The sequence below is a fragment of the Poecilia reticulata genome, chromosome 12 (genome assembly GCF_904066995.2).
Source record: "Poecilia reticulata chromosome 12, P_reticulata-male-v2, whole genome shotgun sequence".
NCBI classification, from domain to species: domain Eukaryota; kingdom Metazoa; phylum Chordata; class Actinopteri; order Cyprinodontiformes; family Poeciliidae; genus Poecilia; species Poecilia reticulata.
In genome coordinates this window covers 7,970,305-7,998,013 of record NC_088841.1, presented here as the reverse complement: position 1 = coordinate 7,998,013, position 27,709 = coordinate 7,970,305, and the positions used below count along the sequence as shown (strand labels likewise).

At 39.4% G+C, this 27,709-nt stretch overlaps 1 protein-coding gene across 2 annotated transcripts in view; it reads right to left on the bottom strand.

Moving 5' to 3' along the window:
• Window positions 1-22,692, bottom strand: part of col5a1 (procollagen, type V, alpha 1) — a 104,254-nt gene extending 81,562 nt beyond the window's left edge. The window contains exons 1-2 of one of the 2 annotated variants that reach the window (XM_008423597.3): window positions 22,140-22,692; window positions 78-245 (exon numbers count right to left, since the gene is read on the bottom strand). In XM_008423597.3, coding sequence (XP_008421819.2) covers window positions 78-245; window positions 22,140-22,239 — 268 coding nt within the window. In that variant the 5' untranslated portion in view covers window positions 22,240-22,692. The remainder of the gene's footprint in view (window positions 1-77; window positions 246-22,139) is intronic. The other variant, XM_008423596.3, reaches the window with a different exon arrangement.
• Between the last annotated feature and the right edge of the window lie 5,017 nt (window positions 22,693-27,709).

Sequence of the window (27,709 nt, the reverse complement as noted above, 5' to 3'; positions counted from 1 at the left end):
ATTATTATTATTATTATTATTATTATTATTATTATTATTATTGCCTGTGTGCGCTGTGCTTTGACTGAGACACTCACCTGGGTAAAGCTGTTTGGTGGGGGCACTGAGCTGGGCATCTTTGGATACTTTGTACGCCACATCGGGTCCTTGTGTCGACCTCCGATGTGAGCAGAAACCCGTTGTTTTTGTAACACCCTCAGGTAAATTGTGAAAATCTAAAATCTTCAAGAGGTCTGCTGGTTCCGCTGCGGAGAAGAAAACAGACACACAAAAAAGATGTTAAGGGTTTATCATGCAGTATTTATCACATTGCTTGCAGTAGTTTTATGGGGCCTTAAACAGAATTTGAGCAAACTAATACCTCCTTTCGATTAAATGTGTTCACACTTGTATTACAAGCATAGCTTACGACACAAAAAACTGTTTCTTATTTTCCACAAAGTATTTCAAATGAGTTGGAAGCAAATACAGGGGGGCAAAGAAGCTAGCTAGCTGCTTGGTTTGCGTACACTTTGGACTGACACCAGAGTCAATGCGTTCCAAAAATACCTGCATCTAAACTGAAGTTAAATTATATGCATTTCTTTCACCATTCTTTATTTCCAGTGTCCCGCTGACTCAGACAAGAGTTGGTTGCTCAGCAGAACAATTCACATTTGGGAAAATTTATGTTTTCCCATTTAGGCACAAAGCAGAGATGTGCCCATTTATAGATTCCTATGATCATGGGTTGAAGCCGCACAGAAAAACCCACGCTTCCAACCATCTCACTTGCAAAGTCCACCGCTTGCCTCTATCCGACCACAACCGTGCAATTAGCACACTCTCGAGCCGGTCGCCTTGGCTGTGACCGGGCCACCGCAGGAGTTCGCTGGGTCAGAACAATGTGACATGGAGATTGACCCTGCACCGCAACCGTCATGTGCCAAAACCGCCCAGGACAAACAGCTGTTCGTGCAGCCAGAAGCAACACGATGACATACACCAATAGCAAGTTTTTCTTCTTCCTAAGCAGAGATATGTGCAGGTCATCAGGACAAACCTCACAGTTAAGAAACATCTTTAAAAGAAGACAAGTAGAGATTTCTGATAACTTGTGCCACAAATTCAAACTTAAACAGAAACAAAAGCGAAAGAATGTAGCATTCACATTAACTTTCGAAAGCGCACGCAACCTGTTTTGAGACCAAGATGGATGTTTTTCCACCTTTAACGTTACATTCATCCTGCAAATTTTCACTGAAAATGTTGTTAAAGCGTCACATCACCATTCCACATCATGAACTGATAGTATTTGCCAATTCTAACCTGCAAAAGGTCTCCAAATCTATCAATTTAATGCCTTCACACCGTAATGCATTGGTTCGATTGGAAGCAAAAGTTGCAACATTTGTTACATTTTCAGTAGGTGTAATTCACTTTCACACTGACCTGCATCAAACAAACCGACCCCTTAAAATAAAACTTTCCCATCTCGCCTGTGGTGGCGCTGCACCAAGAACTACTGAAGGAAACAGCACAAAAACATTAGCTATGTATAGTCACATTACCAGACAAAGAAGACACAAGCTTAACTTCCTTCTACAGGAAATGCTAACAAAAAAGGCAACAGACTAGAACAAGTGTGGGTTTCACTTTTATTTCTCCTACCAGCTCTAGACTCCTCTCTCTTGTTTTGGTTGTATTTACCCAGAATTCCCTGCTTCCTGCTTTTATAGTTTGGCAATTTGGAGTTTGATTGCACATCAATCAAACTTTCTAGGCAAACAAGCTAAGGTTGGATTAAAGCAGACTAAACGGGGCTGGTGTGAACACACCCTAAGAACATCTTCTGTCCTCTGCCCTCTTCAAATCAAATACATCTTCTGTCAGAGGACTTCAGCTCAACATTTTTGCAAAAGTTGACAAATACCCCAGTTCCATCAGAAGAAAAATAAACCCATTGCATGATGTTGCCACTACCATGTTTCACAGTGGACATGGTGTTCTTCTTCCCTTTGGAATTAAATATTTCTGTCCTGCTACTTCTTACTTCAGATAGAACAGGAACACATCCAGGACTTTTTGGAAACTCAGTGTTACTCCAGTCCTCTTAAAAACCTCCATGACTAGTTCCCATCCTGTGTTTATGTCCATTTTTGGTTAAAAAAAAATCTATGATGTTAGATATGAAATCAAGAATGCTGGAATTATGCCGTAAAGTTCGCACAAAAGTATTAGTTTGGAAACGGGTTTGCAAACGTATGCAGCCATGTTATCGCAGCGTTTTATTTTCACTTTCTCAAATGTGACATCTTAGCCGACAAGGTGAAACTGCAAAAGGCACAAACTGTTCAAAAAGTCAACTTGTAACAGAAACAACCACTTAAAATTAAATAGGCCACTAAAAACGTCAAATGATGAACGAGCACATTTCAGCTGAGCTTCAAAGCCGCCCGGGGAGACCTGTAACAACCTCCAGCTGGATGCGGTTATGAGTGACTAACATGCAGCAGAAATCAATTAAAAAAACATCCTCAAACAGAGGTTTCCATTGAAAAACAGTTAAGCTGCACATGTTTTCCTACAGCTGTGCAGTGGCGTAAATAAACTTCTTTACGCACCTCCCGAAGCCTTTTCACGTTTTCCACTCTGTCAAACCAAATGAAGAGTTTTATGCACATCTTCAAAAACAAAAAACACAGCAAAACTGAAAAATCAGGGAAGTCGTTTTTGCTGGGAACAGAAATGCAGAATGAAAAAAATTTGATCTGAACTTAATAAGTATTTTTCTAAATCAGATCCCAACAATGCTTTGGAGGTAATGATAGGCACAAGAACAGGCATTTGTGATGGCAACTTACCTAACCAAATGAAGCACCCCACCCTCCAATTTAAAAGCTCACCTACCTCTCTGCTAGAGGCACAAGGAGTGCGACAGACAGGTGGTGTCGCACTCCTGTCTGGGAATCCGACACAGTGACACCGCTTTTGAGCAGAAGAAGGGTCTAAACAGAGAGACCAATTTATCTGTCATCAGCTCTCAATGAACAGAGGGATAGAAAACCACCCAGCAGCCACAAAATGTCCATCATCCACCATGAAAGGGGTGTCTGATTAAGCGAGACTAACTCTCAGACCTCCGCAGCGCAGTAATAAAGGCGCATGTTACACTGTTATCTGATGGGAAACATTCCCTCATCCATCCATCATTATTCGGTTTGTGCACACGTGCAATATTTCTGTTTAGAAGCTTATTCGCGTGACTGGGTTCCAGACGCATCATGTAGCATTTCTGTGAAGTTCTGAGCATTTGAGGTTCCACAATCCAGCAGGGACAAATGCAGAAAAACATCACCAAACATCACTTGCATAAAGATGCTACATTTTAATAAAGGCTCCGCAAGAATGACACAGACACACAATATAGACATGATAGGTAGTCATCACACAAAATCCTGCCAAAATAAACAGGGGTGGACGATATGGAATTAAAATTTTATCACAATATTTTGTGGTACTATTGTGATAAAAGTGATCATGAAAAAGAGAAAAAGATTTTTAAAAATTTTAGGTAACTGTATGTTTTGACTGAATGTCAAATACTGCTCCTGAAAAACTGAGATAGCCTTCATCAGGACACCTCTTATGTAAAGACATGTGATTTCTATCACCAAACTGAGCAGAGTAGCTCTATTAATCATATTCTCAATTTACTGATATTTATAAATGTTCTCATGGAACAAGCTGTGGTAAAAAAAAAAAAAAAAATTTCCGGGGTTTATAAACATAATAAATTGGAATTTATTGTGCCAACGATAAATCAAATTTCTTATAATAAAAAATATTCATGAAAAAGGATTTGATGCATGCCCACCCCAATTGAACTTTGTCTGTAATGTGACTATACATAGTTAATGATTAGTCAAATTAGACCTTGCTCTCTCCATGTTGGAGACTCTTATTTTGAAGTGAGAAAGGAAGTGGTTCTGGAGTTGCTCTGTTGTGCTAATGGAGTCACCAAGAAGGACGCTATAGGTCAGCTGAAAACACTCGGCTAATCAGCCTCCATTTTGAACTTATATTTGGCAGTATTTGGGAGAATTATAAAAAGTAAAAGAGGAACACACAAGAGCCGAACAATCTGTAAATATTGAGAATACTGACTGGTTAAATGTTAGCCGTTAATGACGTAAAGGTAGCGCCTGCATTCTAGCTTCCTATCAGCGTTGCAATGAATAACTATTTCAAAATAGGCTGCACTTATGGACCATTTAGTCCATTTTTGAAACAAAAACATTTTAACACATTTTTTTGGCCACCTTAGAACAAGGTAAGCATGAAAAATAGGTGAAAAACAAAACACAGGGATTGTTTACTTGCTAAAACAGATGGAGAAATATTAATAGCTTTCTCGGGAACCCGATCTTATAGGGCATAATAATATTAGTAAAACATGCAACTGTGATATTGTACTAAGATCTCTATCATTTGTGGGCTTCAGGAGAGACTGATACTCAATCTAGCTGGCCAAATATTTAACTAGCATCTGATGCAGAATCACAATTTCTTGCATTCATTTTGTGAGCTAAATGAATTACATTCCAGTTGGTTCATAGCCAACAGAATAACTTTATATAATATTATGAGATTATTGTTGTCAACGCTGGATTGTGATTTAAGTTTGATTTTTATTAGCTGCGCACAGTTTATAGGAACCAAATGCCTGCAGCTCAAAAATAGGAACACTATAAGAAGCAACTAAAACCTTCTCAATAAGACACTTCAAACTCTCCATAAATGTCAGAGCAGTCCGCTTCGATCCAACAGTATCTCTCGGTAACCGGCCAACATCCAGCAGAACCGTGTCTCGCTTCAAACAGATAAACCAATGGTTTACAGTTGTACCGAGGCCCCTACAAGGCCTGCACAGAGCTGGCCTACACTTAACACAGTGACCACCATCGCTCTAAGTAATGGAGCTTAAGGGTGGTCAGATTAAAGACAAAACTACAGAACTCCACTCTGAAAGTAAAGTCCATATAACCATTCGGTCAAAGGCTCCGTTTTCGTCCTATACTCACATGTCGTCTCTGTTACCAACACTGTCCCCATCTCCTTATTTGGATGCAGACTTGAGTTTGGCTTTTTCAGGCCTCTCCACTGAGAGGTTGAAAGCCTCCTCTTCATCGCTAATTTACAAGAGTTTCATGGCCTTCCATGTAAATAAACTACACTGTCATATATCTGAAAAATGCTCTTCTAATGTTACAGTTGTCTGCATTTGAACGAAACCGATCAAACATAAACCAGCGGCAGCCAAGAACGTTCAAAGCCATTTTTGTTGGGTTGTAGGTCGTAACAGAACACCAATACTGATAACTCACTTGATAAGTGAATACAGTTTATTTGGACTGCAAAACAGCAGTAGAAGGAGCTTTTAAACAAGCAATGCATAGCTAAATTAGCTGTTAGCTGAAATCTTTTTTGCTGAATTAGGTCTCACTGTTTTTGGTTGAAAACTCAGAAATCCAATCTTTTTCCAATCCGTGAGTATTCTATACATAAGCGAAACCGGGTTGTGCTGACAACACTCTTCAGTGTTGACATATGCCTGTGGTTCACTCAGGCTGCAAGACAGCGAATGAGAGCAAGTCTTAAAATCTCAGTATGTCAGTTAAGTTGCTTTATTTACTCGTTCAAAATTGACAGTTTTGGACCTACGCAGAGTAAAGGTAAAGATTATCAAGGGCATGCAGCGTCAACAGTGATAAATGTTATTTTATAACATACTGCAGACATTTTGAAATGTAATTATTTGTCATGATGGCAGGTTGGGAGTCCCTATGCTCCAGAGGGCAGGAAGGCTAGAAAAATATTTCTGAATGCTGTTCTTATATATTCAATCGTAATCTTTGAAGACAGAAAGAAAGCTGACCACATAAATCAGTTTTCTGCACAGCAGCAGCAGCAGGTCTCCTTTTAACATTCAGATATGTATGTTGATCAGCCATATGCAGATAGCTAACCACACCAAATGGTTTAAGTTCCTTTTAAAACCCCTAACTTGGTCAGTTGTGTTTTATATTTTTATGGATCTGAATGTGACAATATTTGAAGGTGACACATAGGAAACTCAATAGTCAGGAGTGAACTGGTCAGATACTGAAGTATCAGCCATTTAGTGGAGTGCCTGGCCACATTAACAGTCTTTCTAGGGTAAATGGGTTTTGCTCGTCAGCAAAACCCTTAATTGTGCAACTTTAGTTAGTCTACAATGAAAGGCTAAGAAAAGACAGAGCTGCTCTTGTCCGCAGGCCAAGTGCAAATAAAACTTCCCAAAAACTGCGGCGAGAGACAGAAGATGTCTACTTTTTTTCCACCAAGAAATGGTTCAAAGAAAAAAAAAACATCTAAAACCAGTGGGGGACTTCAGAAATGTGCAAAAGCAAACATTATCACTTCAACTCCGTTCACTGATTTACACTTTATCAGAGACTCCTTCATTCACAGATTTCGGTCACCCGGCGGTCGACCTGGCAGCGGAAGCATTCCTGACCGCGTTCCAAGCCGCAGGTATGGCGCTCAATCCCACCTTGTTAAACTGAGATGTTTACCAACTTAATGCGCCAGGTCCCTTGAGGAACCAACACCACTGAAAGTGGATGCTAAAAATACTTTTTCACCTCAACCACACAGACCCTCATATCCGAGAGGCAGGTTCACCTCAAGTACACAGAGAGTGTTTATACGACGTTGCCTTGTGTACATTCGCTCTTTGCCCGTCTGCCACATATTTGACACAACTTTCACACAAAAATACAGAAAAAAAAAATGGCGAACTGTGTACCACAATTTGCCAGATTGTCATTGATTGGCTCTGATCAGTGCATGGCAGGTCAAATATTGAAAAATCTGGGAGGCGTTGGAGGGGGTAATCCTATTCATCGAATGCACTAAAGCTAAAAACTCCCTCTGGATCAGGTTTGAAAATGCATCAGTCAACACCGTGCAGGTTGAGGCAGCTTTTGTGGACTTAATAAAGTTCAAGCATAGTTCAAAGCATCAATAACATTGCAAATTCTTCATCTTCTGGTGGATTCAAAACAATGACTATATTAAGAGATGCAACATATTTTTGTCTGTTTTGCCGTGTTTAAAACAAAAAACTAATCTAAGAATTGGTTAAAATCTGAATGGGTGGATCAGGCCTACAGGCAAATCAGAAATTTGTTCCCAATGATTGCATTTTGATTGCATCAACAGATCAGAGCCTTAGTTAAAAAGTGATCGATCCTTTGTATCTTTGCAAAATAGAAAATGTCTGCGCACGAGAAAGACACCACCAAATGTCAATCAATTCATGAATCAAAAAATACTGCAAATCTCACATTAAAACTACCTGCTGACGAAAGACTAGCTTACATTTTGCAATAATAAATATCTTCCTCTCCCAGTCTGACCTTAGTGTACCTCTTTCATTCAGTCTGTAAGTGAACAGCAGCTAAAAAGCCAGGTTCCTAATCCTGGTTATGGCTCAGTGCCACGACTGTAGTGGATCCCATTCTCCCTAAGTATTCATCTCCCCTCAATTTTCACACACACACACACACGCACGCACACCCCCCACACACACACACCCCCACACGCGCACACACACGCACGTGGACACGCATATAAACCCACCCACTCGCAGTCTCTAACAACCCTCAGTGACTCCAAACGGCACCATTTTATTTGACAGCAGGAGCTGTGCAGAACCAGTGCGTGATGACCTTTTTCTTTGAGGGAGTGGGAGGGGATTAACATTTTTTATTTTCTGACCGCCTCCCCAGCCGTCCTCTTCCTTCGTCGGCCCTTCTCGAGGTGAGGCCTGACTCTCAGGCACATGCTTGACCTAGGGCTGAGGACATGGAGTAATTAGCAGCCATAAAGAGGACCCTGCCTCTCCTGGAAGCCAGCACAGCCGAAAGCAAGAATGCCTGATGAGAGACTTCCCCCTCCTAGAGTGCATCACCGGCAGGGAGGGTGAAAAACTTGGGGGTTTTTTTGTTTGGTTTTTTTTTCACCTGATTTTGTTATAAAACCCAAAGCCAACTGTCGTAAAGTTGGAACCTTGCTGCGAGTACACCAGGTTACAATTACAGTCTTTACTTTAATTGTTTAAAGCAGGTCTATGTGACCTTAAAAAGAGGAAGCATATAATTATGTTCATTTTTTTTTTACATATCATGTAGAGCAGAGGTTCCCAAACTGTGGGGCGCGCCCCATAGGGGAGGCGCCGTGCCATTGCAAGGAGGGCGCGGGAAGCCGTCTTGATGAAAAAAACAAAAAAAACACATGAACACTGTATGCGCTGAGTTTTTACCTTAGAATGGCCAACTCTCTATTATTCCTATGTCAATTTGATACAGTAGGGGCTTCCACACCTCCCATATCTGTGTCCTCTCTCACTTTTATCAGCAGTTAAAACTGTTTAATCCGTTGTTAACATGTGGTAACCTGTTTTTCCGAGCCGCCTTTAAACATGAGCGCTACGACGCTCATGCTTGGTTTACACCTGTGCAGCAGCAAAGGAGACCTGCTGCTGCTGCTGTGCAGAGCTGCGCAGGTGTGTTAGAATCATGGCAGTAAACCAGCAAAACGCAAAGAACTTTTCACAGTTTTCCCCCCAAACTAACTGACTGAGTCGAGTAAAGCTGCTGGATGCAGGCAATGTTAGCTAAAAGATGACTAGCTAGCTAATATCAATACAGCAGCTTAAGCTTAACAAGTAGCCTGTAGGCTACCGATGTTGTTGTCTATGTTCAGCTACAGGGACAAAGACAGGGACAGGGGGGGGCCAGAAAATGTTTGGAAACCACTGGGGGGGGGGCACAAGAGAAAGCGTTAGGGAACCACTGATGTAGAGCAACATTCCAGAGCTCTGAGGTGTTGGGTCAAAAATTTGACAGCAAAAACAATGACATCAGACACACCTGCGACCTTTCTGTTCCCACTGTGTGACCAGACAGGGGAGTCATAAAGCAGGAATTATGATTATGCTAGGTAGCGCGCACGAGAAAATTAAATCCATTACATAACAGAACAAGTGAAATCTTAACATCAAAACACTTACAGTCATATTCAGACCATTTCGGGATATGTTCAATAGACCAGATGAAAATTACAAGGAAGCGCTAATGTGCTAATTTGAGGGCTCTGATGGAATCCCAAAGCCCCAACCAATGTTCTACACTGGCTATGTAATTAAAAAAATAAATGAATTAGAATTATCTTTAGTCAGCATGTCTAAGCAGAACAATCAAACAACTTTATTTCAGATCATTCTCTCTCAACTAGCTGACACTAAATTAGCCACAGTAAAACAAATTTAATCCTATCTGCTTGTCTCGCCTTGCATAACTTTTCAAGCCAATCACATTACGCCCAATAAAACACACACACACACAAAAAAACTCCTCCTCAACTTGCACTCCTTTACACTAGAAAAACAACGTTAAAAAGCTGCCCGAGCAAAACTTCTGGGACATTTAGTGTCTATTAAGAGTGCCCATTGTGTGTGATAGCTTTTGAAAATTACCCAACTCTTTTGTGCAGGCGTGAAAACCACCGCAGGGAGGTTTATTATCCTGGTGGCACCATGGCGTTCTGGTTGGGGCATCGGGGAGGACGGTTGCACCAGTGACACTGTGTCCTTTCTGAAGTCTAACTAAAAACACAGGCTTGATTTTAAGGGTACAGCCTCATTATGACCACACACCAGGCTGGCAGCTCGATAGTTAAGTTATAGTACCACTCCTGAACTGCGCCTTCGCTTGTGTTTAGCCACCGGTCTGGCTTCGACCACAGTCAGCTTGAATCGAGGGGTATTACTGTGTAACTGCCACTCTCACCATGCTCAAGAACAGCATATTGTGCTCAGGCATTGCTTTCACCAAACGGAAAGGGGTATGCGCACACGCCTCCAAATTGCTCCCTCCAAGACTTAGCTATGTGTGACCTTTGAAAGTTATACGTTTTTTTTTTTTCCATGCTGCAGTTTGAATAGAAAACACAGCCAGCTACCAGACTGTCTGAGAAAAGCCCCAAAAAAATTACCAGTGTTGAGAAAGTGGAGGTGGAAAATCATAAACTATGGGTTTTGTAGCACAATTTGTCAAAACAGAAGAATCAGAACATGGCACATAAAACTAAACAAATTTTGACAAGGCTGGTTCGGAAAGATCTGCGAAAAAAAACGTACAGATTTTGTGCAAATGATTCCTTCTGACCTTCTGAGATATTCACACTGAGTTCTGCACTGTTATGAGGAATCCCTCAGTAGATCCCATCCTCTGCATTCCTCTCATGATGGCGATAAACTTATGAAAACACTAATGATGTTTTCTCTTCTCTAAGGCTGAAAACGATGGTGGAGGCACAAACACCTCGTCTGTTTAAATTCTGCATCTTTGTTGTAATTGCTTCAGTTTCCAAATCTGCTACAGACTGAAAGTTCAAACTCTCGTGGAGAATACAAAGCAACTGTGTTACATTATGAAGAAGGGCTCATCGAAACTTTGTATTTCATTAATAAGGCTAAGTGACATTAGATGACGCAAATATGTTTTTATTAAAATGCAGCTTTACGATTCTGTTGATAAAGTCTTCGTTAGATAAATGCAAACAAATGGCCAACAAATTTTGAGTTTTGTGCGTACGTTCAGCTAAACGCAACAAAATTCTGGTTTTGATGAAACTTTTGTTTAGCTTATAGCTAATGTAGACTTGCAAACATCAATATGCAACACCTAACAGTAATCTAGGTCAATTTAACAAATATTTTCTGAAAATATGCAATACAAATCATTGAATGAAAATGCTGACTAGGTGACTTTAATTTAGAGCTGAACACTCAAAAAAAACTGCAGTGGTAGTATTTAGTCATCTTTCATTGTGCGTGGCAAAATTCAACAACTTTTCTAGTTATGGACGACACATTCTGATGACATGACACTAAAACAATCACCATGAGTCCTGCATACAGTATCTGATGCATTTTATGCACACAGATGTGACAAAACAATTTTCTACCCAGAGTGTCTGTTGTGTACTCCGAGCCTCGGTGCACTGAACAGCCTTTTTATTTCTTTAACAGTGGGAATACCAGATGGTTTACTTCACTGTCTCCGTGCTGCAGCACACAGCAGCGCAGATAAATCACTGTCTGCCTCCCTCCACAGACTGAGATGGAAAAACTGACTCAAGATTCCACGGTGCACCTCAGAATGCTAATTTTACAGCAAAAAAAAAAAGGAAGAAAAAGAAGTACAGACATAGTCATTTTCAGGCACATATGTGATTACCGTTATCTCTGCCATGGTATCTGTGTTTCTCCCATCCTATTTCCGCCGTTTCTTCTTTCAGTTTCATTAACTTTTGTTTCCCCCCCCCCCCAATAACCACCCTCAAATGCATTTTAATGCCTGCCAGTTTTATCTGCGACTTGCGAAGCTTTCCGTCTCCAGCTGCAGTTACGGCTCCACTGGCTGACACTTTCGAAATTTATGGCGAAAGAGAGCCCACAGCACATGATTATTATTCCAGAAGAAATGCGCTGAAAAGAAACAATAAGGAGAAATCTACTTATAACAAATCCTGCACTCTACCGAGACGTTTCTGTTTTTTGATTATCACTTGCATGAGCGAAGCCAGTGATTTGTTTTTCCTGATGACGTTAGGATGATGGGAATCAATCTAAATAGAGAATGTGTTCCCACATAACAAGAGTTTCATCATCATTAGTGCTCTCAAGGACTCCTACACTCATTTTCATCATTTCTCATTCAAAAACTAGAACTGTGCTTTATGAATGAGTACTAAAAGGCCAAAAAAAATAAACTTAGATCTAGCCCACTGTACTATTTTGTGGGGTTCACTGTGAATTCTCAGTAATTCCCCCAAATTTCACACATATATATATATATATATATATATATATATATATATATATATAAAAATAAAAACACTACACCTTTGTGAGCTCGCCCTCCCATGTGGACCAACTTCCATAAGAGAGGTACTTTAGCTTATTCTTGGAGGCAATTGATGGCTGCCTGGAAACCACCGAGATGACTTCAGATGACTGTAAAACATGCAACTGCTTCTTTAGAAGCAGTTGCTTCTAAAGAAGCAGTTGCATATATATATATATATATATATATATATATATATATATATATATATATATATATATATATATATATATATATATTTTTTTTTTTTTTTTTTTTTTTTTTTTTTTTTTTTTCCATGTTTCACATCATACAAATCAATTTGCTTCTGTGGTAAGTTGGTAAAAAACAGATCACTTCTTTAAGTTTATCACTGTAAGACAATAAAATACTGTAAATCTAAATCCATTTCAACATTAGCATGTGAAAGATAAATTCAAAAACTGATTTACCATGATTTTCCCAGTTGCTGTTTTTTTTGACTTGCAGATACATTCTTAAATTTATATGACAACATTGTGATAAAGAAAAACAAACATTTACTCCGTTTTGGGGGAAAATTTTGCTTTGCTTCTGTCTATTAAGAGACAAAGATTGTTAAGCTCACATTAAGGAGTGATGAAGTCAAAAAACAAAGTCAGTGTTTATTATATTTTATGTTTATTAGTATAGGAGTAATTTCCCTTCAGCTATTGGTGACACTATTAAATTGCATTAAAAATACATCACAGAACTGGGTAGTCAGCTGAATCAATTATAATAATTTATTTGATAAACATTAGATTGCTGACTACATGCTTCTAATTGGACGTCAAAGTTATTTGACAGAATACTTTTCAAGATTAAACTACAGTATTATCAATAATTTTTGAAATCTAAGAAACGTAAACAAAAAAACAAAAAGGAATATTTACTGCCTGTTAATAATTCTTCACTGAGTCGCTTCACACACTTGAATTCAAAACGGAGCGAAATAACTTGCGATGTCAGGATTTGCCAAATAACACGCAGTAGTTGAAGTGACAGCCAAGTCGAGCATAAATTTATCTGCTACTGACATTTTAACGGGTGACTCACTTGAGCAACATCAACCCTGTGGGGGAACAGAAGTCAATGTGCAAATAAGATCCTGCTACTATCCCTGAATCGTACAATAAATCAGCCAAAACCAGATACCTACTTTCTGTTCCAACACCACTCAAATACTTTCAGGGAAAGTCCACAAATAAAGAAAAAAGTGGAAGTTATTCAATGCTACTTTCACATTTCTATTACTTAAAAGCATTCCTCTTTTAGCAGTTCAAGTGCTTTACGTCTTGGCAGTACAAGTTAGCTGAAGCTCACACAGAACAAACAACAACTGTAGAGAAAGAAACTAGCAAAAGCTGAAATAAACGACACAGGATGTGCGTTGAACCTTTAGCCTTGAGTTCAAGTGATATTAATTAAGCCACCCAAGGTGTAAACACAGCTGACTATGCACTTTGAATACTTATGCAAAGTCATATCCAATCAATTTGAGTATGCATTCTCATAAGGCTCATTTGTCAAATTAAAAGTTCTTTTTCAAAAGCAGATATTATAGCTGGCTCTTCACATCTTTATATATAAAAAAGTTGTTTTTTCTGTGAGATAATTTAAAATTAACTGTTGTTTTTATTAGCTGCAAGGGGAAAATCATCCCATGTAACAGAATTAAAGGCTTGAAAACGTCAGTCTATATGTAAATAATCTATGTAATGTGTATTATTTAGTAAATGGAGTTACTGCCCTAGATTGACCTCTCGATAATATCCTGTGTAACTCAACAAAACTGTAAATAACATAAGAATTGCTTTAGTGCAAGTGTGTGTGTGGTCATTTGTGATGTTTTACTAAGCTCATAAAAAAAAGAATTAAATCAAATGTTGAAAAAAAATTGCCCACATAGGTATATCAGTAACAAAGCTGAGCAAATCTTAGGTTTTCACAAATTCTTAAGTTATAGAAGAATATAAAAGGATGATTCCCTCCAAAGTCCACCAACTTTTGTGTAAAAGGATATTTTAGTTTTAGAGATGGGGCTGCTCAGTGGCACAGTTGGTCGAGCTGTTGCCTTGCAGCAAGAAGGTTTTGGGTTCGATTCCCGGCCCCGGTCTTTCTGCATGGAGTTTGCATGTTCTCCCTGTGCATGCGTGGGTTTTCTCTGGGTTCTCCGGTTTCCTCCCATAGTCCAAAAACATGACTGTAAGGTTAATTGGCCTTTCCAAGTTGTCCCTAGGCGTGTGTGTGTGCATGGTTGTTTGTCCTGTGTGTCTCTGTGTTGCCCTGCGACAGACTGGTGACCTGTCCAGGGTGACCCCGCCTCTCGCCCAGAACGTTAGCTGGAGACGGGCACCAGCAACCCTCCCGGCCCCACCAACCTCCTGACTACCAGTAGTTCATTTTTGTCCTCTGTAGAGGATATTTCTAAACTTGAATATCTCCCACCCCCTGCATTCTACTGAATTAATACCTTTTGGTATCTGGAGAGGACATTTAGGGCTTTTCAATGATACCACATGTGAAGGGGTGGGACTTTTGTACATACCTTTTTCTAATTCATAAAAATGGCATTTATCAGTAATAACACATTTTTTGGGAAGAGACAAAGTAAGTGCATAAAACCTTACAAATACTGTGGGATTTAAAACAAATGGTGATTGGACAATATTTTTTTTCCTGGTAGTCAGGAGGCTAAGGGTGTAAAGAAAATGGATGGATGGATAGTTTTAGAGATCAGTAAACTACCAGGAGGTGGTCAAAATGTTCATTTCTGCCATATATTTTAATATAGGAGTCAATATGAGTAGCTCACCAAGATTAAGCAATTGTGTTGATTTCTCTGTTTGTCATGTTTCATCTCCTAAAATGTTTTTCCTTAGCAGTGAATATTTCTGTACCTTGTTAGCTCAACATCTGTCTGAGAACATATAGAAGATATATTCATGACATCCTAACATGTTGAAAAGATGTTTGTGCTGTAATAATCGAAATCAGCACATCAGTGTAACCGTGTGGTGGACTGTGTTACAATCATTTCTTACTGTGATACTTTAGAATCACATTATTACTGTTGACTAGACTGCTACTGAGAAGTAATTGCAAGAATTCAGTTGCCCAAATACATACCGCTAACTCACTATCCATTTAGGTAGTTTGTTTAATACAGTTAGCAATTATAGTGCTTTTATGCAACCTACATGTGCAGCCCAACAGCAAATCTCTTGAAATAAAGTCAATAAATAAAACTACTTTGTAAGGATTGTCCCAGCAGCCACCCCAACAGAAAATTCCCTGGTCACAAAAGGTGTCCCACCAACCCTGCTGAAGACCTCCATCAACTGTGAACTAAGGATATCCATCAACTGATGACGGGAAACAAGGCAGCATGAGAGCCCACTCCACCACAGAAACCACTAGTGAGAGGGATAGCAGCTGGGTAGCAAGGGGACCACACTGAAAACTGCTCTTTATTGCACGGAAAACACCCACAGCATTCTCATACCCAACCCACAGACACTGCCTGGCATCAAGCACCCACTAAGCCCTCAAAGCAGCCCTCCTGGACAGCATACTTGGGTTGAAGTGGTTAAGGGACATGCCCAAGTGTGTCCCACCTGACAAGAGAGATTCTCTGTCTGTTGATGAGAACCTGGGCAGAATAAAGGCCAACCTTTATTGGCACAGTAGCTAAGGTTGGCCGCAGGGAAGGAGTACAAAATATGAGTGGCCAGTGGACAGCACTGACGACCTTCCTCAGCTGCAGTGGAAAGACCCACAGAGTGAACAAGAGTTGGGAACCTAGGCAAACCTCCCAAGAAAGGCCAGGCCAGGTCTGATTAGCTCAACTGTCAAAAAGTTTGTTCTCGTTCTTCAACTTCCCCAAACACAAAATTTCTAGAGACTTGCTATCTCTGAACAGCTTAATCGATGTCCCACGGCTTAAACTCTAGCTGTGACCAGGGCTTGATTACTGAGGACCTCACTAAGCATACCGACAATAGCAACAAGAAGAGGTGTGTGTGTCATGCACAAACCTAATTGGTCAAAACAAGAACATCCTTATAAAAACACAAAGCCATTGTATCTAAGGAAAACTGCTTTGTGTCATCACGTGTTTTTATATAATTGGGTACAGAAAAGTTGTATATTATACACCATATTTACATGTAGTATGAAACTTTTATGCCTTCATGGTCTTCCATTACTCACTGTTTCCTTAAAGTTTGCATGTGTTTTATCCCTTGATTTCCTGCTTTTCACCATGATTTTGGACTTTAGCAATTTAATTACTTAGCCTTCAGCATTTAAGTCACATCTTGTAGGATGTGCTCAAAGATTTTTTGTTTTCATCCTAAACTAAACAAAAGATTGACTTCTGTCCATAGTCAATGGTTTGTTCCGTCAGAAAGATCCCTTAAATCCTGCTTAAACACATAACCGGTGTGCAGTAAAACTCCAGTTCAGTCCCTCGTTGCAACAAGACAAAATGAAGCTTCCCGGAGAAAAACAAAATCCCGCTGACTAGGCAAACCATGTCCTACTATATATGTCCTCTCATTACAACTTCAACTAATTTCATCACCTAATAAATTTAAAATAGAGTGCATATGACTACAGTAAAGTTTCATGACTGACCAGAAACCATTGTTTCTTCCCACTTTGAAAAAAAGTGCTTACACTCAGTTTTCTGCAACCAAAGTTGTGGCTAGGCTCTGGCTGGAGAAGGGGGAATAGGGTTGGAAAGGATGAGTCATACATTGCTTTCCATGCTCAATGATTATAATACCCATTACAGAGAAAAGCACTGTTTTACAGCTAAAGTGAATGCAGAGCTTGTAAGTCTGGACCAGATGCAGAGTTTCACGCTGCCGTGCACAACGTACAGCAACAAAGCATACTGATAAATCCCAAACGCAAGTGTTTGGGGTTGCATCACATCCCCAAAACCTTAATTTGGAGAAGAGACGCACATAGGGAGAAAAACAAATCAGAAAAATTTCTGAAAACCAAGCGCTCTGCACCATGACAATTTTAAAACAACAGATAAATGCTTAGTCTAAATTAGACTTGAAGATAATCAGCGACAGAACATGCATGGCAAATAATACGCTGATTGTGTCGAACAAAGGATCTTCACCGGGTCAAAAATCTGTCCTGCATATTTTGTTGTATTTGCCATGTTATCATGCATTAAAGCTGATTTACAGTGTCTCTTATCCACAAAGTCTGCATTTACAGACTTGAAGTGGCACATGCACTTACAGGGTCACTGCCTCTCCATGCAGCCCCAGATTCCTTCCTCTGCACCAAGGCAATAGGCACACAGAAGAAGCCACTTTCTCTCATGGCCGCATATTTGATATTGTCGGACATGACCTCAGGAGAGCTAAAAGACACCGTGTAAGAACCAGCAGACCCAAATTCCACCAAATGAGTCTGAGTTGGATAAGAGAAGGTGGTTAAACTGGATGAAAGATGACTCTCTAAACCTGATCCTTAATCCAGCTTTCAATAAGTTGTACTCTAATAAGGTAAGAGACATTAATCAGCATCATTTCATAAATCCAGATGAGCCCAGTTTGGCAACACGCTCCAGGAAAACCACCTGCTATCATTGCACATAAAACGCCAAGAAGCCCTATGAGCTCATCTTGCCGGCATTGGGTCACTTCTCTGAACTTCGCTATTTACTAGCTTCATCAAAAAGCCAAAGCCAAAGGGCAGAAATGACCAATACATAAAATATCCTTTTGAAGAAGAGTTGTCCAGACACAGGGCAACTCTAGATGAAAACCAGCTGCAGTAGACCTTTAACCCTGCCATAAAGTCAGCCCACATCAACAAAAAGAACCTTTTAATGACCCTGGTTGTAACGAGTACAAAACTAGGTAAATAAAAGGCATATGCTGCTATTATACTCCTAAACCCCTCTATAACTGTGTCACTGTTATTTGATTAGAAATTATTTCTAAAACCAACACACAATGGCGTATTTTCTCTTGAAAGAAAACGCAACTGAGTTTTTCTTTTTTTTGTTTTTTCATGGTTCCTCTGTTCCACCAAGAATGGGAGGAAAACATCTGGAAGACATTACTTTGGCTTTTTGGAGGGCTTAGCAGACAGCACAATGGAACTTATCGAATCCAGATGGGGAGGCGCTCAGAGAAACAGCAAGGTCTTCTGTTTATCCCTTTTAAACTTGCATTAGGCTTAAACACATATAAGTTCATCACATTAATTCCCACTTCCTGAAAATATATTGTTGACGTTGCCCAAACACAACTGCTCTTCGACTGCTGCCATATGTCACCTACGGGTTTTGCTAACATATGGCTTTGTTTTCATTTGCGCAAGGTATTCAAAGAATGTTTTTTCAGTATTTCTAATGACTGGGTTCTGTTCCTGTGTGAATTTCCAGCTGTGGAAAAAAAAAAAACCGTTGAAAGTGAAATTTGATTAATCAATTGAATCAAATTTAGAGAAAGTCAGAAACAAACCATTTCCATGAGGTTTTCTTATAAATAAAACCTGTGGTAGATGGAAATAAATGAATTAATATCCAAAGAAAACATTGCTGCTTGCATGCAATCTAAAAACATGATCTTGCTACAACCTGGACACGCTCATTGAATTCTGAATCTAAGGCAAATAATAGTTTGCCTTAGATTGAAGTTGGAAAATAGACTTCAAAGTTCCTCAACATCCCACTGTGCAGCTTCTTTTCATTAAATGAAACCTCACTTTTCGTCTTAGTCTCACTTCCTCCAGCACAGCCAAAAGGGAATCTATTGAAACAAGCACAAAAAAAACTACTCCATAGAGAAAGAATCCCCCTTCTTTTGATGATAAAATGCTAAACTTGACAAACATGAAAGATCTAGCAATCACTTTTGAACTCTGACCTTTCTTCTCCTTCTTTGTCTCAGTGACTTGCAGGCCTGGTGTTATACCTTTTACTAAGTCTTAAAGTTTCCTTTCTAACAGTAAAACAAAATGGCGTTCCAAATGAGCCGTGAACTTTCACTAGCATAGCCTGATTAGCTTTCAGTGGGATGATTATCTGGGTATTTTGTTCCCATCAACAGGAGTATGAAAAACTCAACATACATTATGTTGACACACTGTATGTAAACAGTCTGCACATTGCTAGCAAATCTCTCTATAGCTTGATTTAATAGCTTATTTTGTTGTCAGAACACCAGCAGAAACTAGCTAATGATAAAGACCAGAAGGACCACAACAAATACCATTTTGTTTTTACTTTCTTTACTTTTACAAATATCTGGTTTTATGTAAAAAAAAAAAAAATGCTTAAGTCTGTTAGCACAGTGGGCTAACCTCAGAAATAATTTTTTTCTCAACAATAAATATTTCCTTGAAAACGAAAACTTTCTGTCTACACAACATAGAATTGTAGAATGAAACAGGTGAAAAGACGTGAACGTGCATATGTTTATTGAAGTCTAAATGTGGTTGAAAAGTCATTTAGGCTGCTGGGCTGCAATGAGTAAATGTTTGGCCAGTATCAAAAACGCAAGAAGACTGTGAAAACTGAACTTTCCTTATTAAACTCAGTTTAGTTGCTGTCGGATAAAGGTGATCTATTTACATTGCAATTCAGTAAGATGTTTTAAGTAATGATAAATTACAACCTAGTGAGCTTTATCCTGTGTAAAAAGATGATTTTGACAACACCTATTTCTTATTTTAAGTGATATAGCTAAATGGCAGCCCATATGAAAATGTATGCTAAGCTATATTACACAATAATATAAAAAGATAAAGTTCTATACAGTGATGTTAGATCAAGATCAAGAGGCTATCGTTAGCTTAGCAAGTCCTGTTTTGAATTCTGTGTAAAAATCAAATTGAAAATCAAACCTCAGTGCTCTAATGACAGTGTGTTCTTGTTAAGAAAACATCTCTCTTATTAAGTGAATCGATTCGCCTTCTATGTATTTCGTTCTGTTTCAGGTCAAAGCAGACTAAAGCAAGAGGTCACCAGTCCAGCAGAGGTCCCATACTCTCATTCCTTCCATAAAACCAAGCATTTAACTTTAAAATCTAAGTTAATTACATGGGCAGAGAGGACATGCTAACTCCCATAGCTGTGTGCGAAACACTGTTAACCAACATCGATCGCCACTTTGTTGTTTTTAATTAAAGTGCTGTAATAATGCAAGTAACTTCTCATTCAGGCATGGAATTGTGATCATTATGGAATGGATATAATAAAAACATGTTGTGTTTCAACATGTTTATTGCAAATGTCAACATACTCAAGCAGTCATAGCAATAGCTGTGCCTCTTGCAATGCTTTTATTGTATATCTGTGCAAGCCTTTCAAAGGAACTGCACTAAAACTAAGCCTTGGGAGGTAGGAGGCTGTTAATTATGAGCAAAAAAAGACTACTACAGCTGAATAATAGGAAAGTTAAACCTTTCTTGACTTGGGGGTGAAACGTTACGTGTCACAGTGTTTTAAGATTACCAATGCTGTACTTTGCGATGACAAAGAGCACGATAGTAAAACTGAAAAACGTTGACGGAGGAGATAATTAGTTTACACAGGCTTTTCATGTACCTGCTATGTTACTACCACTCAATCATCGAGTCTTTACTGGCACATGTCAGCTTCAAGTTTCAAGAAGCAAATCAGTGCCCTGAGGATCCTTTACATGAGTGATGTAAGTTTTGATAGACTTTTTTTTTTTATTCAGCCTGCAGCATCAGCATTAAGCTCCATCTCCTCTTTGATCCTCTAAAAGCAATAGCAATTCAAATATTCTGAAATAGCCAATGACAGATCCAAAAATTACACAGATATATGGTTTGGACAAGCAACAAGGAACTGAAGAGACAATCATAGCTACTTCACATGTTTATGAGCTAAAAAGGACAAACAATCTTTTTCTCTGCTGTAAACGGACACCAAAGTGGTGATTATGACTACAAATTCACAAGCTCAGCACAATCTCGGACACTTCCTGTGTACGACATACAGAAGAAGCCACCTGTTCAGCTCAAAGACTGGTGTCGGAACATCGCAGCAGACCACCAGCAATGTCAGGCTGTCTTAAGGTTGCTAATAATACTTAAAGGCCAGACCCAAGCCTGACTTCTTGACCTCCAAGAGACAAGAAAACCTCTTAAATGTCACCTTCCATATAACGGTGCATCAAGGATTTGAGCTCTAAGTCATATCTGAATGAAATGCTGACATTATGCATTTGTGGACTCGGTTACACAACCATCACTGACAGAAAAGAGGGGACCCCAGCATTTTAAGAGCCGTGTCCCCTGGCGTCGGAGCCCTGCAAACCACTCCACCCTACCACTTCAGAGGAGCTTCAGCCCCTCCCATCTTCTGAAAACTGTACCCATCCTTCCCATCGATTTAGGGAGAAGAAGAAAAAACTGGAGCAGCAAACGCCTCACTGAAGTTTCTTGAAGTACACCGCAGAACTTAGTTTTGCAAAAAGGCTCGCAAAAATACGAAGCATTCGAAAAGTGCCCCCCGCCCCCAAGAAATGATTAGGATTGTAAATAACTGAAAACCTGCAGAAAGTTTTAAAAGGGATGGCAAGAGGGTGACCACTGATAAGGATGATGGAATGGCACACAAAAATTAAGTCATGGCAGGACATAAGGTGTTTTAGCATGCTTATGTATTTACAGTAGTGAGTGGGGGTTAGTCGAAAGTGGTACACTGTAAAACAAAAAGTTATATATGCACAAATTTATTCACTTGCAATAAGTACATTTTACAACTAGTAAAAGCTTGTTCTATCGTGTCTTTAATTAGTGTTTGTAAAAAAAAAAATAAAAAAAACATTATGGGTATGCAAGGGACTGGCAAATATGTAATGGCAACCATTGCCCCCTTTGGTCCACCCTTGGTGGCGCCACTGCAATGAGCAACAACAAAATCATCATTAGCGCCTTCCTAATAGAAAAAAAAAAAAACTTTTCCAAAAATTGCAAAAACGTTCCACACTTTTAAAAGTCCCCCTAAAGTTCCTGACCCTGCAAGCTGAATAAGTTAAGGCACTAATAGAGGAGGAGGGGCGCTCATCAGTGACCCACTGAGGGGAAAACTTTTTTCCAAAGTGGATCCCAAACGCATCTGCTGCATCTTACCTGAACTTGCACGCGACGTGACAAAAAGCAGAATCACCGCTAAAGTGATCTGGGCGTCCCTTATTCTCCGTTTATCTTTCCATCTTATATGGGTATCCATGACCGCCTTGCGCCGTCCACGGCAAGTGGATTCACTTCTCAACTAAGAGCAACTTAATTAGACTTGCTATAACTTCTGGTCAGGACGAGAGAAGAAAAAAAAAAAAAAAAAGCAAAACAAAAAAAAAAAAGTAGAAGTCCAAAGAAGTCCCAGAGAAAGAGAGAAAAAAGGGGGAGGGGGGGCGTATCGGTACGTCTCAAGCAGCCATAAGGGGGTTTTGTAAGTGTGGGTTCCTCCAGCTGGTTGACGGGTGAGCTCCGTCTCTCTCTCTCCCCGCACTGCTCCTCTCCTCTCTGCTCTTCTGAACTGTCCCGCACCGCTGCGCCTGGGAGCTCAAGTGTTGCCCCCTTGTTTCAGCCGCGTCACGCAGAGTCCCGTCAAAGTCAGAGGGGGGCAATGCTGATGGGGTTGTGGGGTGGGGAAACTACCAGCCCCTCCGCCCGGCCTGTCACTCACGTCCCGGACAGCAGACCCGGACAAATCAGAGGAGTCCGCTCATTACAGCCGGCCCCTGTTATTGGCCGGGGGAGGGAGGAAAAGTTGAAGGGAAAACTTTCACGCCTCCAACTCCCGACATACTGGATTCTTTTTTTCCTTCTTCTTCTTCTTTTTCCCTTTTTTCATTGCCTGAGGGAAAGATTAAAGCGCGAAATCCAAACTGCATTTGAGACTGACGAAAGCCTAAATGGGATGGAATTTAATCTTAATTTTGCTGTCAGTCTGAATGTTCGGTGTGAATATCGGGGACTCGGTGACAGGTGAGCTTGAAGTTGAGCATATGGCTCACAGCCCAGGGCGCCATTCTATGAGCCCAGAGGGGGTGGACATACATTTACCTTTTTCTCTTTTTCTGTTGTAAAGTGTGATGCCCAACAATTGGGGATTAACTGCAAGCACACAGGACTGTTTAAAACAACTGGCTAATGATGTTGAATATGATTTCTAATTTAAGAATCAGGTTTAGCACTACACCCCAGGACTATAGTTTACTGTTTTCCTAACCAGCGTTAACTCTGTTTGATCACCTCTTGTTCAAAATACAAAATATAAATTCTGTACTTTTAATTTTGCCTTTGCTGCAATGAACAAAGACTCTCTGAACCACAGTTTGAGATTCTTTGAGATTCTTCTTTGTTCCTCAGTCTCTTTGATTAGATCAGCCTTATTTCTGTTTCACTTTAGCTCAGTCCTCCTTAGTGATTCTAGTTTATTGTGTTTATTTCTTGTGTCTAGTTATTCTATTACTCTAGTTTTATTATGTTCCTTATGTCTAGACATTCTTCAGAATTAGATTAATTTCCTCCTTTTGTACTCTCCCACACCATGCCAATTCTCCGTCTCTCACTCACTCACTCACTCTCTCTCTCACTCACTCACTCACTCACTCACTCTCTCTCTCTCTCTCTCTCTCACTCACTCACTCACTCACTCACTCTCTCTCTCTCTCTCTCTCACTCTCTATTTCTTTCTCTCCCCTCACACCTGGAACCCGTTTCTAATCAGCCATCTGTTCCTTGTTCAGTAATCAACCTCACCAACACAACTCATTCTCAGTTCCTCCTTGCTGGCTTCTCCCATCATATTTTGTTATTTCCTTTTTAATTCCTCTACTCCCCTGGTTTACCCTGCTGGCTTTTTTTTGTTTTGGATTCCTGCTTTTGTTCGGCTCTGGCTCATTGTGTTCCCTGTGGTTTTTGTAAGTTTTTTTTATTTTTCTTCAACATTCAGCATGATCCGTGCTGTTCCTATCTGCATTTTATTTCATGCACAAACTCACAACTCATGGCACAAACTTTTTATTTTTTTATGTATATTTCCTACACTTTGATTAATTCTGTAACATTTGGTATTCTGTCTGATTTGCTTTGAATTGACTGATTGATTTAAAGACGAAGAAAAAAATTGAGACCATGTTTACTCGCAGTCGCAAAAAATAATCAGTCATTATAAAATATTAATTTAGAGTAATTTGTCTCAGGAGCTGTTTTTTTAAGAACCCTGATAAAATTTTACAATCAGAAAATGGGAAAAGTTATTTAACAAAAGTCCTAAAAAAATTAGAACATAACTAAAAATTGACATCCATAGATCTAATCAATGGCACAATCCTCATTTTACCTTTTTGTTGTCATGTCTTGGACTTCAGCCTTAATTGTTCATTACTGTTCCCAACATTGTTATTGTTGGGGGTTTTTTATACTGACAACAAATTTATAGCCCAGTTATTTTCTGGCTATCTGCTGACTGTGGGTTTGGAAATATTTCCTTTTTTTTTGCACTTACATTGACTGACCAGTAGGTGGCACTGTGTGGGGCACATCAAAGTCCAAAGAAATAGCTTAAATGAGACAACACCACCAACACCCACATACAGAAGAAAATAGCTTTTGAATAGCTGCCAACTGTAGCGGCCGCCTTGCGTGAAAGAGCTAGTAGTTGTGTTTTCAGTGTCTTTACAATGAAAGGAAATGCCATGTAATTCCAACTGTCAGGATAAATGGTCTAGATAGTTAAAAACATTGTCCTCAGTGGTGGCATAGTGACCTAGTTAGGGGAACAAATGTCATTAAAAGAACTGAGATGAAACGTGTACACTTTCTTTTAGCTCAAGTTAAAACTAGAGATCATGTGAATAAAAGGAAATCGGTAAAACCCAAATGAGAGAGTATCAGTAAACAATTTAAAATAACCTGTGGTTTCTATCCTTGCTGAAATTATTAAACTTAAATGACTCGAGGCAGAGAGTCTTCTCAAATGGTTTGAGCTGAACTTTCTACACAGCAGGTTTAGCATTTCTGTTTGGAGTTAGAGTTACCGGAAGGTTTTCATCTCTTTCCTAAACTCTGCAGATGGAGATGTGTGGGATCCACACAAACACACCTTTGTTGACTGGATAAAAGTTGTCACTATAAAGGCGACCTTTGCATAGTTGCTGGAAAAAATGATATTGTGGGTGTTTTTATTTGAAAGCGTGAACAATAAAGTGTGAAATATGGAGAGAACAAATTGATCCTGCAGGCCTACTTTCTTATGTCTTCTTCAATTGAGATCTAAAAAAAAATTCAGCAGATTTTCTGCAAACATAACAGACTTAATCTCATTCCAGCTCCAGCAGGGCAGGTGTGTCATAAACTGTTATGGCTCCTCCAGTAATGAGGTGGACATACATTAACAGTAAAAGATCATGACCTCACAACAAGATCTCACAACATGTTCAATTAATCAATGCGTAGCGATTAAAAATGTCAATCAAAAGGATATTTTTGCAGTTTTTTCTAATACTGATGGAAAAGATTGGATTTTTGGATTACATTTTTTTTTCTTTTTTTTAGAAAACATGTTCCGCTCCAGGGCTAACTTAATCACAGAGGTCCTCACATCTTCTTCAGGAATTTTGTGATAATCGGTGGAATTCATGACAGGCTCTACGATTGTGAGGTGGCCATGACCTGCTGCAACAAAGCATCCTCGAACCATGATTCTTTTAAGCTTCGCGGTTGGTTTGAGGTTCCTCTATCTATTGGAAAATACACCAACATGTTTCCCGCTTCACTGCCTAAAACGCTGCCACAGTTCTGACTGTTCTGTTCAGGAAATATTTCTCCTTCAGAAGTTTTACGTATTCAGTCTCTTTCTTTATGTATAGGCAAATAGCCTTCTGTAGGTAAAATTACATTTTATGGGGTTTTTTTTGTTGTTTTCTTGTAGACTTTATTTAGTATCTTGTCTGCTTTTAGGATGGATTGCCAGATCTGGACATGTCTGCAGTTGTTTTCCGAAACCCAGAACAGACCCCACTTTTTAGAATTACTCATATTTATTTCTGACTCCTAATTTTCATCTCATTGACTTTGTGCTATTTTATGTTTAAGCTGAGAGAAACGTTGACTGTGACATATCAATCCACGCAATAGTTCTTAAAAAATCTAACTTGCCATTCTTATTGATAATAATGACATTAGACAGTTCTGTTTTCAAAGTTTGAAAAAAATATACTTGTAAGCCCCTCCCTATTGTTTGAACTTAATCAAAAACATCCTGACTAAACTGATGCTGGAATAACAATGACTATAATTCATGTCTCTTTGACTTTAATCATGAATCAAAAAATAAAATAAAATAAAATAAAAGCCCCTACGAGGGAAAAAAAGAAAGGATCCAGTGTCTGAAACAGGAAATTGTTGATCAGCGATCCTGATGTAGTAACTCCACATCTACTCTGACAAGGTGTTAGTGCTGGATTTAAAGCCATATGAGGATCTAATACAGAACATGACCCATATTGTCATCCAATGCTCAAGTAACTCATTGTGATTCTCAGGATGTCAAATAAAATATCTCTGAAGCCCTTGGTGTTTGCCAGCAGCTTGTAAGGTATTTGTAATGGAAATGATAGCTGCCAAAGTGTAATGCTACGTAGTCATTATGGAGGTTTTATGAGCAAACAATGGAGGAACTGAACGGGAGGGAATTGACAAGATTCCCTAATAGCTTGGACAGATTTTTTGTGTGTGTGTGCAGGAGTTGAACATATCTCAGTATCCGAGCTCAATTTAGTAAATCCAGACAAACTGCACAATAGAAGGTTCTAGACTGCTGAACACACTCGCTGAAAGGTCCAACAAACACATCAAGAAATAAAAGACGCAGCATTGATTATATCGTACAGTGTGAGCCACGCTTTAAGTAAGACTGGCAAGAGGAAAGCCACTCTTGGAAAGACAGCAAACATTCAGAAGATGTTTTTTTTATTTTTTATTTCTAGTTTTACATGAGACTAAAACTGAACCTTTTGGTCTTGTGTAAACCGTTTAACCCAGCCATTGCCTTCCAATGCTATTCCACTCGTGTCAAATCTCGCTTCACTGGGGTTTCACCCATTGACTTTGATTCCTCTGGTAGAATTTCTTCTGGGTCAATTGATGAAGAGAAGGAGAAGTTGTGAACGACAATGTTGTGATTTTATTTATTTTTGTTGTATTTTTGTACTGTTTTAGAATTGTAGTCTGCCCGCAAATAGTTTTAGCAATGGCAACGCAGAAGGTGAACGTAGCTGTTCAGTGAGTGTCGGCCACACTTCCAAATACTAAGGTGACACGATCAGCCGCCCCCGTTCGGATCGACACGTCTCTCTTCGCAGTGGAGGACGGTTGTTTATAAGGTAGAACTGGCACATTGCATACATCACGGGCAAAAACATTAGAGATTGAGTAATAAACTTGGTTTTGACCAGGCTACACAATGCTATGATGAATAATGCTAACACTACTCATCAATTCTGGATGATAGGCAATTTTAGAGGCAGCAAAACACTTGACTAAGGGGGAAATTTGCCTTGCAGTCGCTCTAAACATACAGCAGAACTGCAATCAAATGGTACAAATGATAGCATGTTCACGTTAGAGTGGCACAGTCAAAGTCAAGCCCTACATCCAATTGAGATTTTTAGAAAAATGTTCACATAATATGA